Genomic DNA, 13,898 nt, shown 5'->3' with positions numbered 1-13,898 from the left:
ACACTCTTGATGATGTACAGGGAGACATAACTCATGACACTCTTACCACTTCACAATACCTGCTTGAGTAGTGATGACTCTGCAGCCAGGTCCTCAGTGGGCACATGGGGAGTGAAGGTCTAGAGATATCAATCATAATGGGTTAAAGCACTGAGTCCCAGAAAGAATATTAAAGACCTCTTCAGTCATACCAGGTCACCATGTCAAGGGCCTCCAAAGGAGACAAGCTTCTGAATGACCTGGGTTACAGGCTGGGCCAAACCCTGGGCGAGGGGAGCTATTCCAAGGTGAGAGTGGCCACTTCTACCAAGTACAAAGGCCCGCTAGCAATCAAAATGGTGGACCGACGGAAAGCACCCCGGGACTTTGTAGAGAAGTTTCTGCCACGAGAACTCTCCATCTTGCGAGGGATTCGGCACCCACACATTGTACGCGTCTATGAGTTCATCGAAGTCTGCAATGGGACACTGTACATTGTGATGGAAGCAGCATCTACAGACCTGTTGCAAATGGTACAGCAAGCAGGGAAGCTACCTTGTGCTCCTGCAGCACGGGACATCTTTGCCCAAGTCGTGGGTGCCGTGCGCTACCTCCACGACAGGCATTTGGTGCACCGGGACCTCAAGTGTGAAAACGTGCTGCTCACTTCAGACGGTCGGCGAGCAAAACTGACTGACTTTGGCTTTGGCAAGGAGTCACGCGGCTATCCAGAACTGAGTACCACCTACTGCGGGTCAGCTGCTTATGCCTCCCCTGAGGTGCTCATGGGCATCCCCTATGATCCAAAAAAGTATGATGTGTGGAGCTTGGGTGTCATGCTTTATGTGATGATTACTGGCTGCATGCCCTTTGATGACACGCACATCCATAACATGCCTAACCGCCAGAAGAGAGGGGTCATGTTCCCTGAAGATCTGCCTTCTCTGTCTGAGCCCTGCAAAGCCCTGATTACTCAGCTGCTCCAGTTCAGTCCAGAATCTCGACCCTGTGTGGGACAAGTTTCCAAGAATAACTGGTTGAAAGGGGAAGCATAAGTGGGGCAGCCTTCTCTACTTGGTGTCCTGGGGCGGAACCTGGACACCCACCAGATGCAGCTGCTTCAAGGGGGGAATCAAGTTAACAGAACAATGAAAACATATAGTTGCTGGCAAGAGGTTACTGGGATGTTGACCATGGGAAGTAAATGGGGGGAAAAAACAATTCAGATGTGAGTTCCTATGACATTAAGGGACTTGGTTCCAAATGAATGTATTTAGGCTTGGGTGCCAATGAGATCTTTTAAACCCTCTTTCTTGTGTTGGCTGTCATTCTGTGTGTTACAACGTGTCTTCTTTGTTTGGAAGAAAAGGCATGCTTCCTCTGGATAGGTTCAACCCCAGGTTTTTGTTTTGTTTTTGGTCTTGTTTGATCAGGAACGCCGAGAGCAGGCATTGGGCGTGGGGCAAGGTACCTGAAGGTGCAACATCCCCACTTCCTAAATTTTATCATTAATGTATTTTGTACTGTATAGTTTGTTTTGTCATAGTCCAGGCCCTCTGGAAGTCAAGAGATTTTGCCCCCTGCCCCCCCCCCCCCGGCCTGTGTTCAACCAACACAAGCAGAGCAGAGTATCCTATTTGAATGAAAAATGTGGCCCAGAAGCCACCATGCTTTTTCAGGAGAGCTGGGTGTGCATTCCCAGCGTAGGCTGAACTAGTGTGGTCAGTGGTTAGAGTGCTCAGACTAGGTGAAGGGAGCCTAAGGAGCACATCCCCACCAGCCATAACATTCACCGGGTGACGTTGGTCCCATTTGCTGTCTCAGCTTAAGCTACCTCACAGGAGGACAAAATGGGAGGACAACTTTGCATGCTGCTATGAGCTCCTTGGAGGAAGAGTGAGATAAAAATGTAATAAATAACACCGGAAGTTGGGATAGCTCGAGAAGCTTGCACACTGCCTCTAGAATGATGCCCCTTCATTTGTGCAGGCCTCTGCCTGGTCTCCCAGGCTTTGACAACAGTGTCAAAATGTTATACAGCCTTCTGATTTTTAAAATACATAATGGGGTTTACAACATCCACTTTAAGCATTCTCCTGTGCAAGTCTACTCAGAAGTAAGGTCCATTGTGTTCAGTGGGGCTTACTCCAAGGAAAGTATGAAAAGGATTACAGCCTTTGTGTGCACATAGAATCTAAGATTTAAGTATTCCTAAAGGAAATGGGTTTATTTGAAATATGTATCTTGTGTAAGAGAAACCAGTGAATCACCCTCAATTCTTCCCTTCCCCCCCCCCCACCACATAGTTTGTTATAGGACAAAAGCTAATTCAAAATGACCTTAGCAGAGTATGCTTGTTTACTTGTAAGTTAGTCACCCTGTGTTCAGCATACTGCCAGGAAGGTATGCATGTAATTGCAGAGCAATCTTAGGCATGTCTACTCAGAAGTAAGTCCCACTGTGTGCAATGGGGCTTACTTCCAGGAAAATTTATGGAGGGAAGATTGGGTGTGGGAAGGGGGCGTGTTCTGCCAAATTCAAACCCTTTTTCCAGACTTGATCCCATGACCAAGGTCCACGAGGATCTGCGCCAACACTTCCACTTTCTGCGCCCATCTGTGCCTCAGAGGCTTCCCTCCAGGTAAGGAAACAAATGTTCCCTTACCCAGAGGAGAGCACTGCGACTATCCCTCAACAGAATGCATTTTGGTATTTTGCATCAGCAAGGGGGAAGCAAAGGATTGGGCTGCTAGTTGGGGAAGGCAAGTTATGAAACATGTTCAGGATGACCAGATACAATGGTTGAGCTGCACCTGCCAAAATTCCCTCTTTTGGGAAGAGGAATTTGCTCCCTATGGGCCACAAAGGGCTTATCTACATGACATAGAACATATGTCTATGTTCATATGTCCATATAAGGGAGTGTGTGTGTGTGTGTGTGTATGTGTGTGTGTGTGTGTGTGTGTGTGTGTGTGTCATGTAGATTAGCCCTTTGCGGCCCATAGGGAGCACTGGACACACATGTTGAGTGTAAGCAAGTTGATTCATCACATTTTAATCCCACCAGGGTATTCTTGGTGCTCTCACCAAATTACTCTACGCATTCCTACAATTTTTTGTGAGAGCTATGACAGTTAACTGGTAAAAAACCCAAATACTGTCTGTATGTGTGAGACAGATACAACTTTAGAGTGCTGCTGTTCTGCCTGTCCTTCTACAGTCAAGTAGCTCCTGAGGATTGAGCTATATAATGCTCTTCTTGTAAATTGTTTTAAATGAATTTTGGTAGAAAATATCCATCATTTCATACACTCCTGCTCTAGGCAAAATGCTTGGGGATGAGGGCACTGCTTGTCTGGGGAGAGGCATGGCCGCCTCCCCACCTACCTCTCAGTCAAGCAGCTTCTGCAGGGACTGGCTCCCTGAAGTTGCCTCTTATCCCTGGTTCACCATTATTAATGGGTTTATTCCAACTGACTTGCATTGTTTTGTTTACTAAGAACACAAAAACGGAACAGCAGGGGATTTACAGTTGCTAAAATACTTCGTGTCTCTTTGACTCTTCTCTGTATCTAAAATTCTAGTCACACAAATTGATGCTCTGCGCTGACCCAGAATTCCACACATCTCTATGTACACAGGGCTCTTTGTATTGTGCAGTGTTTCTTTCAGAGAACTCTGTAACAGTGGTTCTGCTGAAGCAAGTGCCGTTTCTCCAGCAGAGGGAAAGAAAACCACCTCTCACCCAGCACTTCTTGATTGCAACACATCCCGGTTTACAGTCACATGTCCTCGATTTAGGCCAAGGTTCCTCAATGAAGAGCTGGCAAGTGGAGGTATATTTAATAATGGGTGTGGATTTTTCTTACCAAGCTGTGTAGAGTGTCATCATCAAACTGTTTACGCCAAAGTGGGATTATCTGCTAATACATAGTTTGAGGATTGTGACCTATAATTGTGTATTTCACAGCTATAAATGTTCCTCCAAAGATAGACACATTACAACTGAAAGTGTATATGTGGTGAATGTGTGTGTGTGTGCAGTTATACAGTATACACCAGCCAATAAATCAAAAAGCGAACTTTGAATCCCAGGCACACTTACTTGAAAAGGCAGTTCAGTTGAATAAAGCACCCAGGATCAGGCTGCAGAACCTTTTACACATATTAAATCCGATTTATCATGCATCAGATATAATTTTGAAACTACAAAATAAAGTATTCTAAAATCAGAGACTCAAGTCATCTGTGTTTAATTTTCATTTTTTTTTATCAGATACTTGTAAAGAATCTTAAGCTTGGTTCATACATTTCCTTCCAAAGTTACTCTGTCTCAAAATGTGCAGGGACCCAATGATCTGTGGTGGTAATCTGGAGGTGAATTGCACTGCGATACTGGAAAGAAGCAAGGCATACTGCCCATGGATCTGGCCTCCCTCCCCCTGCCCTTGGATCATTTGTAAAACACAAAAATAAGCATGCCAAGGAAAGATTTCCACTGGTGAATAATCCACCAGGGAAGCAGAATGGCAGTGCCAAGGGAGTTTCCTAAGGCAAGGGCTTAATCAAAGAACAATGAAGAGAAGGCATGTCCAGATTTAACACACTTTCAGCATTAATGGTCACTCCTCAACCCCCTTCCCAGTAGTCTGTTAAATTGAAGGTTTGCTGTACCTGGTTCAGAAAGAAAATTTGTCTCCCTCATCATGCTCCAGTTTATTGTAACCCAAATGGCCTTACCCTCACCAGTTCTTTACAGCTCAGAATGCAAAATGAGATTCTGGACATATACAGAAAGGAGGCTATAAGTTGTCTATTTTTTGGTCCAAGTATTAGATACTGAAGAGAGCTCAAAGCAAGCTACACAGAGAGAGGGGGATTTTTAAGATTCCAGAGAACCATGAGCAAGCCCAGAGCACGCCAGAGCTTTGGGGGGAAAGGGAACTGGGTAATTAATTCCTGGGTTTGTCTGACTAAGCATTAAGAAACGTAACAACTCAAAACAACCTAAAGCTTCTAAAAATGCTTTTGCTGTTAGCAATCCCTCTAACCTCTGTTTAGCATCAATGCCAGGTTCTTGTGGCCTTGGAGCAAAGACCTGCAATGGGCTCCCTCCATGGTGGACTCCACCCCATTCATGTTGCACAAGTCCATGTGTGCTAATTATGCCCCACACACAGGGTGACCAGATGCCATAACTGCAAAAGGACAAGGCACCCCAAAATGTAGGACATCCAAGAAAAACGTAGGACAGGACAAAATAAAGGCTAAAAACACTGGTATATTGATTTTGTGTGGTTAATTTAAACATTATGAAATTTAAATTTAAAACTATATTACAAAAAAAATTATTACCTATAATTTATGAATTACAAGAAGGCTATGCACTGCCTGCAGGGGCCTGCTCACAGAGAAAAGGAGGACATTTAAGTTATTTTCCAGGACATGAGGCTGCAAAATAGGATGTCTGGTCACCCTGCCCACGCAGAAAAATATAAAGCAGGGTTGGATGGATCTCCTCTTCCCTCAGCAGTGCTCAGTAGTCAACTCACTTTCTTTGTCATCAGTGAGGGAAGACAGCATAATTCCAGCTGCTCCCCAAGAGAGAAAATGACGGAGAAAAGACTGACATCTTCTTCCCCTGCCCTTCCTATCTAGAAGTGGACATTCTAGAGTCCCTGCATTCTAGAGTCCCCAGGGACCCCTGAGGAAGCCCATTTACAGATGGAAAGGGCAAGAGACAGCAGCAAAAAAGCATCGTGCTTGGCCAACTGTATTGCTTCACCACTGCCTTAGAGTGGTACAGGAACTTCAGGAACACCTGGATCCCCAGCCCACCTTCGTCAACTCTCATGCCTTTATTTCCTTGGCCTTTTCCCCTGTGGTGAGGCCAAAAACATTCATTTCATAATCCTTTTTCTTCTTCTTACCTACATACATACATTAGGATGATGTGGGGGTAGTCATGGGTTGTTAGAGACCACATGCCTCCTCATATTATGTATTTTGGGTCTAAGACCAAAACGCTATCAACCACATCACAATGACTATTATAATCACTGAACTACTATAAGTACCAAGAAAGTATTATGATCAATCTGCTTAAGTCTGTAACACAATTCTGCTAGTGGCTCATTGATGCTTTCAGGATATAGATTCTGTAGAGTGGGGGGAGGGGAGAGGTAGCATTATATACCCACTGAAATGACAATACTGCTGCTTCATACCCCAGGTCAGGTACCTCTGGAACAGTGTTTCCCAAACTGTGGGTCAGGACCCACCAGTGGGTCACGAGCCGATTTTGGATGGATTGTGAAAAGTTTTTGAAATATAAAAAAAACTTTGCAAGCCCCCTTTCCTGGTTTGCAGAACCCCCAAATTAAAGTGTCACATTTTCCAATTTATCTAGTAGTTGGCAAGCCATAGCACTTGTGAACCCAGTTTCGGGGTAACAGTCCTTGAAATTCATTTCTAAGGAGAGTCTAGTAAACGTCTACACACACATACAATAAGTAAGTTCTCTAGCAGGCTTGGGAGCACAGGACCCTGATTATTATTAATTAAGAGTTTATTAATTATTATTAATAAACAAAATATTTCTTTCTAGATCTCTCTTTTTAATCTAGTGGGTTGCGATAGATTGTTGTTTTTAAAAGTGAATATATATATACCCATTCAAATCAGTGGGTCAACACTTATATCAGTCAACACTCTACCTTGCACAGAGAGAAACAATCTCAGCAGCTATTGTACAGGGCAGATTTATTTCTCTTTCATGGACCCAGGAAGCTGCCTTATACAGAATAAGACCATCAGTCTATCTAGATCAGTATAGTTCACAGTGACTGGCAGTGGCTCTCCAGGGTGCTAGCTTACAGTCCAATCCTGAGCTGACCAGAGTGGCGGGCTGCCACAGCACTGAAAATGGCTTCTGCGGCATCCTGAGTGTAACTGGGCAGCCGCCAGCGGTTCCTCAGGTAAGGAAAGTAGTCCTGCAATGGGGCTGCTCAATTCTGCGGCAGCTCTGGAACTGCCACAGAATCAAAGAGTTTCACGTCGGGCTGCGCAGCTGCTCTCCACCAGTCCCACCTTCCTCTTGCCCTGCTCCATCCCTCTGGCATGCTTCCTCCGTGTCCTCCTCACACCCCTCCCTGCCCCGGAACTCCTCCTCCCTGCCTCCCACCTACCTCTTTGCTGCCCTGCAGTTCAGGTGACTGCCGGGTGGTGGAACACCTGCTTTCGACCAGTGCTAGCCCAGCAAGAGCTTGCACATTACTAGCTTTAGTGCTGGGCTGGCGCTAAGCCACACAAATGTGCCTTACAGCATTTTGTGACTACATTTTGTGATTTTGTACAGCAAATGTGCCTTACCTTACATTTGTGACTGTGCACACCAGTGGTAAGCCAGTGTGCAGAACTCAGGATTGGGCTCTAAGACCAGTAATTGTGTTGCTCATCGTGCCATAATAATCCTGTTAACCTCTTGCATACAGTAATGTAGGAGATGCTTAAACAGTGATTGGATTAAGACACAAGACTTCCTCCCATAATGTGTGATTATGGGGGTGGTGGTTGTGTAACCATGAGCTTGTGGCTTGACCAAAGTCCTGGAAATGTGGCCTGTATGCTGGGAGAACAGTTTAGCTTGCATGATATTATAGTCCATAATAACATAACCCCATTATATAGAGAGAAAATCACAGCTAAAAGGCAAACAGGGGGATTTTCACGTAACAGCTGTGCCCACCATCTTTTGCATCTTCATTTAATTCTGTAAGTGAAATTTGTGATTGATTGTTGACCACCTTAGTTACTTATTTTAAGGTGAAAGGTGGGATACAAATGATTTCAAATAAGCATAGAAATAAAAAGTATCAGGCAAAACAAAATATAGAATTTTGTTCTATCCACACTTTCCTGGAAGTAAGCCCCATTTAATGCAGTGGGACCTTCTTCTGAGAAGACATGCCTAGGATTACACTGCAACTCTGTTAAAATATCTGTTTTCCTCAGAGGTGTTACACAACTGCTGGCATCCTGCTTTACCAGTTCCTCAGTATTGCATGACTCGGGTGCTTCTGAGTACTTCTGCTGAAGGGTCAGTGACAAAGTTACAAGAAATGAGTGGTTTGCCAAAATGAAACCTGTTCAGGTTTGACAGCCTGGGTTTGGTTGAATTCCTGGCTTCAAGGATGTCTCAACTGGAAGTCCCAAGGTAGGGCATTGGGCAGACAAGCAATGGACTCCACCAAGATTTATGGGTCTGAGATGGATTAGTGGGACTTCAAGACTTCTTGCCCATTAACTTCTCATGGCCATGGAAGGTTTGCAACAACAGGATGGAGCTGCTTTGTAATCAGCTCACTACTACCGCTTATAGTAGTGGCTCACACTACCTCCCAGGTTGTGTCTCATGCTGTTGCTGCTATGACACAGAAAGAAGTAAAAATAGGGACTGCAAAGATCCACACACACATGCACGTACACACACAGAGCGCTTCAGTTTAGAGCATGACCCACCTAAGTCCTCTCTGAGGGGCAGATTTCTTTTGGCAAGGTGAAAATATGGACAATGTATGGAATTCACTGTTGTGACTATCATAAGATCTACATGTGGCATTTTCAAGGGCAATCTTTTGTGAAGATATCCATCTAAATAAGCAGTCTGATCACTTCCAGGACTGCTAATTAAACGACCCCATTTGGTAACCCAAGGACTGTTCACTTTAATAAAAGGATGGAGGCAAGTGGAACTATACAGAGCAACTTAGCTGGCTTGACTTCTTGTCTTTTATAAACAAGGATTGCCATGGCAGCAAGAACATTCAGAGGACTTTCACCTAAGTGCTTATTAGACTCCAACAGACATTTCCCATTTGAGTCAGATTGCACAATTATAGGGAGGAATTGCTAAGCCATCATTGCACACAAAAAAATGATTTTAGCCCAGAATGGCAACAATTACACAACATTCAGGGCAAATAGCCAAAAGACTGCTTTAGGCCCATTTTCATATTTTTAGTTTTCATGCTCAAATCATGGTCTGAACTGATCCAAGCAAGCAGTGGCTGGCATGTGGATCTATCCAAGTGTAGCCCTTCTTGCTCTCAAGCTTTGGCATTCCATCTTCCCAAGCCTAGGAGAAAAGGAGAGACAAGGAAGGGGAGCACATGACTGTAAGGAGCCCCAGGTGATTGAACTGTGAACCAGGAAATCCCACATTCCATTCTTGCCTCTGCCATGACCATGGCCTCAGACTTGGCAATAGCCCACCCCACCTGAATAGGACAATAACCCTTCCATTAGGATCACTGTAGAAAGTATTCCTGAGCTTACATCTCAAAAGCACTGTATTCTCATTGGCATCCTTCAGTCTCGGAAGACTATGGTATCGCGCTCTGAATGGTGGTTCTGGAACAGAGTGTCCTCTCCAGAGCGTGAAGCCTGGGTAAAGTAGGTATGGAGGATAGACTGTTTCCCATGCAGCAAATCCCCCCTCTCCACGTCGCTGAAATGGTCCAATGGAATGGCACAAGCCAATACGATTGGTTCCAGCGGCATCGCAGGAGTTGCCAGAACGGGACTATGTTCAGCCATGAACTGCCTCAGGGACTCCGGCTCTGGATTTTGCCTCGAAGTTGACTCCTGAAGCCTTTTCCATAACTGGATGTAGCCACAAGGCAGTGGAGGTTTGGGATCAGAGTTTTCCTTCTCTCAGATGAGCTGCCTTCCCAGGCTATCGAGTCCCATCTACCCGGTTGTTGTTTAGTCACCTCTTAAGACAAGTACAGCCAAACTGAGGGCCTATTCTTATCCCCCAGTCCCCAGGGGTGACATCTGGGATGTCAAGACTTGCGCGTGAATGGGATTAAAGTGAGGGAGAAGTGCGCATAGTCAGCCTCACTCTCTTGTCCCAGATTCCATCTTGCTTCAATGGCAGGACAAAAGTCAAGATGGTTGGAGATGCGCTGGGCGCAGTGGTTGACCAGGGCATCTTTCGTGTCTTGCCATGCTCTTAGCGTACCACGTCACTTGCAGAAACCGCCTTCATGACCATTGGTCGTATTCTAGTAGGTCTCATCCGCTCAATCCGCCGGAGTCTGTCTTCACATGCTTGGGATAGACAAGTCCCAATCTCGCTGAAGGTCAACGACCCGACAGCTACCCTCAACCTGGTTCGGCCAGCTGTCGAAGCTGTTGCCTGGGGTGTGGCCGCTGCGCGTGCTACAGCTACTGGGAGCCACAGGTGAGAGCTGAGTGACAGGTGGGGACCAAAGGTGGACGAGCTGCCCTAAAAGAACACGACATGCCCCTACACCAGAGGTACTACCCCTCCCCATACACCCCATACACCCCAAAAGCACTGTATAAAGGCTAAATATATTACCATAATTTGACAGCCAGCGGCTGCTACATGAAGCACCCATGCATCAGTGTATTACTGATGCAAAATTGACCTCCTAGGACTTGAAAAACATTTCTAACAGTGCACTCCTATGCAGTCGCAGAACTAGGGTTTGTGACCTCTTCCCATGCAGTGGGCAGGGCAACACCCTGGGTGGTGAGCATGGTGATATACCATCACCCCACCCATCTGGTTTTTTTGGCTATAACTTTTGATAGAATAGAATAGAGATTTCAACATGGCTTGTTTCATTGCATTCTGCACAAAATTATGCATCGATTGATACATAAAATGATGGTGTTATTCGAAAATACGAAGATTTAAGTTTTGGCAAGTAGTGCTCTCACCCCTCGTGCACATCACACGGTGTGGCCCACATCAGCCACATCCACCTAGCGAAGTACTGATCCTATGCATGCCTACTCAGAAGTAAGCCCCATTATGTTCAGTGGGGCTTGTTCCTAGAAAAGTGTGTGTTTAGGATTGCAACCTAAGATACATCTGTCTAAATATTGACTTTGATGTAGACATGCGCTCCAGTGACCTCTGTGCTCCAGTATACAGCAAGAGCTGTATTGAAGGGAACGTTCCCTCTCCACCGTCCCACACTTTTACTCAGCTGTGCTTTCTCTTTGACATCACCACAGGCTTCCTCCTTGAGGATAGCTCCGAAGTAATTACCAACTGGGTAGCAGATTTCTTGGTGACTGTCATCAAAAAAAGTAGTCGCTTATGAATTATTACCCGGGATGTGATAACGAAGGCAAGTTCCACAACGAAGTTAAAATGTTTAATTTTTATCCTGTGTATTTAATTGTTTTTAAATGCCAATAAAGGTTTATGAAATGAAATGACACCACCACAGATTCTGGCATGTGCATACCTTTAATTATGTTATTGATGGAACATGATAAAAGAACATGTGAGAAGGTGGACAGGTATGGGTGGTCTAATGGGATATGGACTAGGAGGAGATGGCTGTTTCTTGTTTACGGTACAGTGAATGTTTTGTTCAACCACTGACTATCACAGCATGCATTGATTTTAAAATCTCAAATAAAATATTCATTTTAAAAAATGGGTTATGGCTTCTCTCAGAACTGCAGCACACTGATGGGAAAGCATCACCAGAGGGGGAAAAATGTTCCTTTGGAAGCAGCTTTTAAAGGTACTGTTGACATAGCAGGTACAGACCTTGTGACTTTATTCTAATTCTGTAGATGAGTTGTTTTTATTCTCATCTGGTTGTTTTAGCAGTTGTCTGTTTACCTTGTTTTGGCAACTGCTTCGTATTATCCCAGGGCAGGTGTTATTTCATAAGTTAATGCTTGTTATCAAAGAAAACTTTTGATAATTGTACAATTATCTTTCCTCAGTTATTTATACACATGTGATCATTGCTGCTTCTTGTCTGGACAAAAACAGTTAAATTAGCTAGCCAAACTATTGCTGAAAGGAACACAGAGCTTGCTCTGAGCGGGAAACACACATATCAGAGAACTCCCCTGCCAAACTTAAATTGTAGACTGGTTGAAGCATGCAAAGGGTTTAGGTGCACCAGTAGGTGGAAGGGTATGGATAGACTAATGAGACATTGACTGGGGGAAAGATTTTTTTAACATTCCAATTTTTTGGTATCTATCTGCTGAATGTTTTGTAGAACTACTGGATTAACAAAAGTAGGCCAAATCAATACTTATGGATTTTAAAATTTAAAAAAAAAAGTTCATTTTTTAAAAACAGTCTAGTCAAATATTTCCCCAAACTGCAGCATTTTGATGGGAAAAGCCTCATCTTGCCAAAATGGAAAACACAATAAATCAGGTGCCCATCTGTGACTTTAATCAAGCCACAAAATTGTACTATTTCAAGTTCATATTTTATTTTCTCAGAAGGCCCGAGCTGAAAAAGCGCAATAAAATAATAAATAAAAACTAAGTGCTAAATAAATAAAATAAAATAATAAATAAAAACTTGGCAGCCTTTAGATAGATGGGGAAAATATGTTCTCAAATTTGACATTTCTGATCTGAGAATGCATTTATATTTCACACATATATGCAATATATAAAAGACCACTATTTTGCCTGACCCTGCTCTTTTTTATGAACTGAAAATCTTTGTTAAATTTGCATAGCCTGGTTTGTCCTTGGCATATAAACCGAAAAGATGGTGGTCTATGTAAAAGCACATGGGAGCCACCCTCCCCCAATTCGTTGGTTAGTAGATCTAAACAGCTGGACAGTACATGTAACGATGTGTTGATAAGAAGTTCCTCACTCTCATCATCCGCTGTGCATAGGGAGATATGTTTAGTTGCTGTAGATTCGTCAGGGGAACAGCTCCCCATTTATCCCAGTTTTGACCAGGGTTGCTCCCCCCCCCCCCCACAGGACTGTTTAACCAAGAAGAGGCACTTCCATTAGGAAGCATACCTTTACTGTATGTGCTTTGTGCTATTGTATCAGAGAACATTTGTGTATTTGTGTCTAGTTTGGCCCTTAGAGCAGATCACTATAACAACATTTTATTCTGTCTTTTAATCTGACTACTGTTTTTATGGCCTCTGTAATGTGTTTTTAAATGTTTTTATCTGCTATGTATTAATGTTTTTAAAATCTGGTTTTTTAATATGTTGTTAGCCGCCCTGGGTCCCGTTAGGGAGAAGGGCGGGATAAAAATAAAGTTTTATTATTATTTTATTATTAAATCTGAGAAGCTTTGTTGAAGCCATAATAATAACATAATAATAATAACAGGTATTTATATACCGCCTTTCTTGGTCTTTATTCAAGACTTTATTCAAGGCGGTTTACATAGGCAGGCTTATTTAAATCCCTTATTAAATAGGGATTTTTACAATTGAAAGAAGGTTCTTTCTTTCAAGAACCACTACATTCAGGTGTTACTTTCTTGATCTGGTTTCACATTCTGGCCTCCATCCTCCCACGCTCAGAGCAGATGGAATAGCTCGGCTTCAGCTTGTCAGCTGCTTCAAGGTCGCACGGTGCCGGTGGCCTCGAACTGGCGACCTTGTGGATGTTATCTTCAGGCAGACAGAGGCTCTACCCTCTAGATAAACTGCCATTTATCCAGTTTTATTATTTGTTGGGGGAACTCTTTAAATAAATCAAGGAAAGAAAAAAAAAGACTCATGCAATGGTCCATTGTGTCTCAATTTTCCATTAATTTGGTTTTACTGATTTACTTACTTGATTCCAACTATGCCACAGAAGGTGGCGTGCATAAAAGAGGAATTTTTTTTGTGGTGATTTCATTTCCTTTTGTGTAGTCCTTCCTTTTTGCTTTTTAAGTGAGTTATTACGGAGTGCACTGCAACATTGCCTGATAAAGTCCTGATGCAATCTTTCTCTCCTTTTCGCTTCGTGGAAGATAAGTGCCTTGACTTCAAACAAGGCATTCTCTATGAAGACAACACTCTGTCAGTTAAGCACAGAGTCACACATTGTTTTGACAGGCTCAACTGTGTGATTCACTGACCTTCATCACAACA

At 43.7% G+C, this 13,898-nt stretch overlaps 1 protein-coding gene across 1 annotated transcript; it reads left to right on the top strand.

Annotated features, from left to right (window-relative positions):
- Positions 1 to 200: 200 nt before the first annotated feature.
- LOC136645497 (testis-specific serine/threonine-protein kinase 6-like) lies at positions 201 to 1,034 on the top strand. The gene has a single exon (XM_066621759.1). It carries the CDS (start codon positions 201 to 203, stop codon positions 1,032 to 1,034), a length of 834 nt encoding a protein of 277 aa, XP_066477856.1.
- Positions 1,035 to 13,898: the final 12,864 nt, after the last annotated feature.

Source organism: Tiliqua scincoides, chromosome 1 (genome assembly GCF_035046505.1).
Source record: "Tiliqua scincoides isolate rTilSci1 chromosome 1, rTilSci1.hap2, whole genome shotgun sequence".
NCBI classification, from domain to species: Eukaryota; Metazoa; Chordata; class Lepidosauria; order Squamata; family Scincidae; genus Tiliqua; species Tiliqua scincoides.
This window is presented reverse-complemented; position numbering and strand designations above follow the sequence as displayed.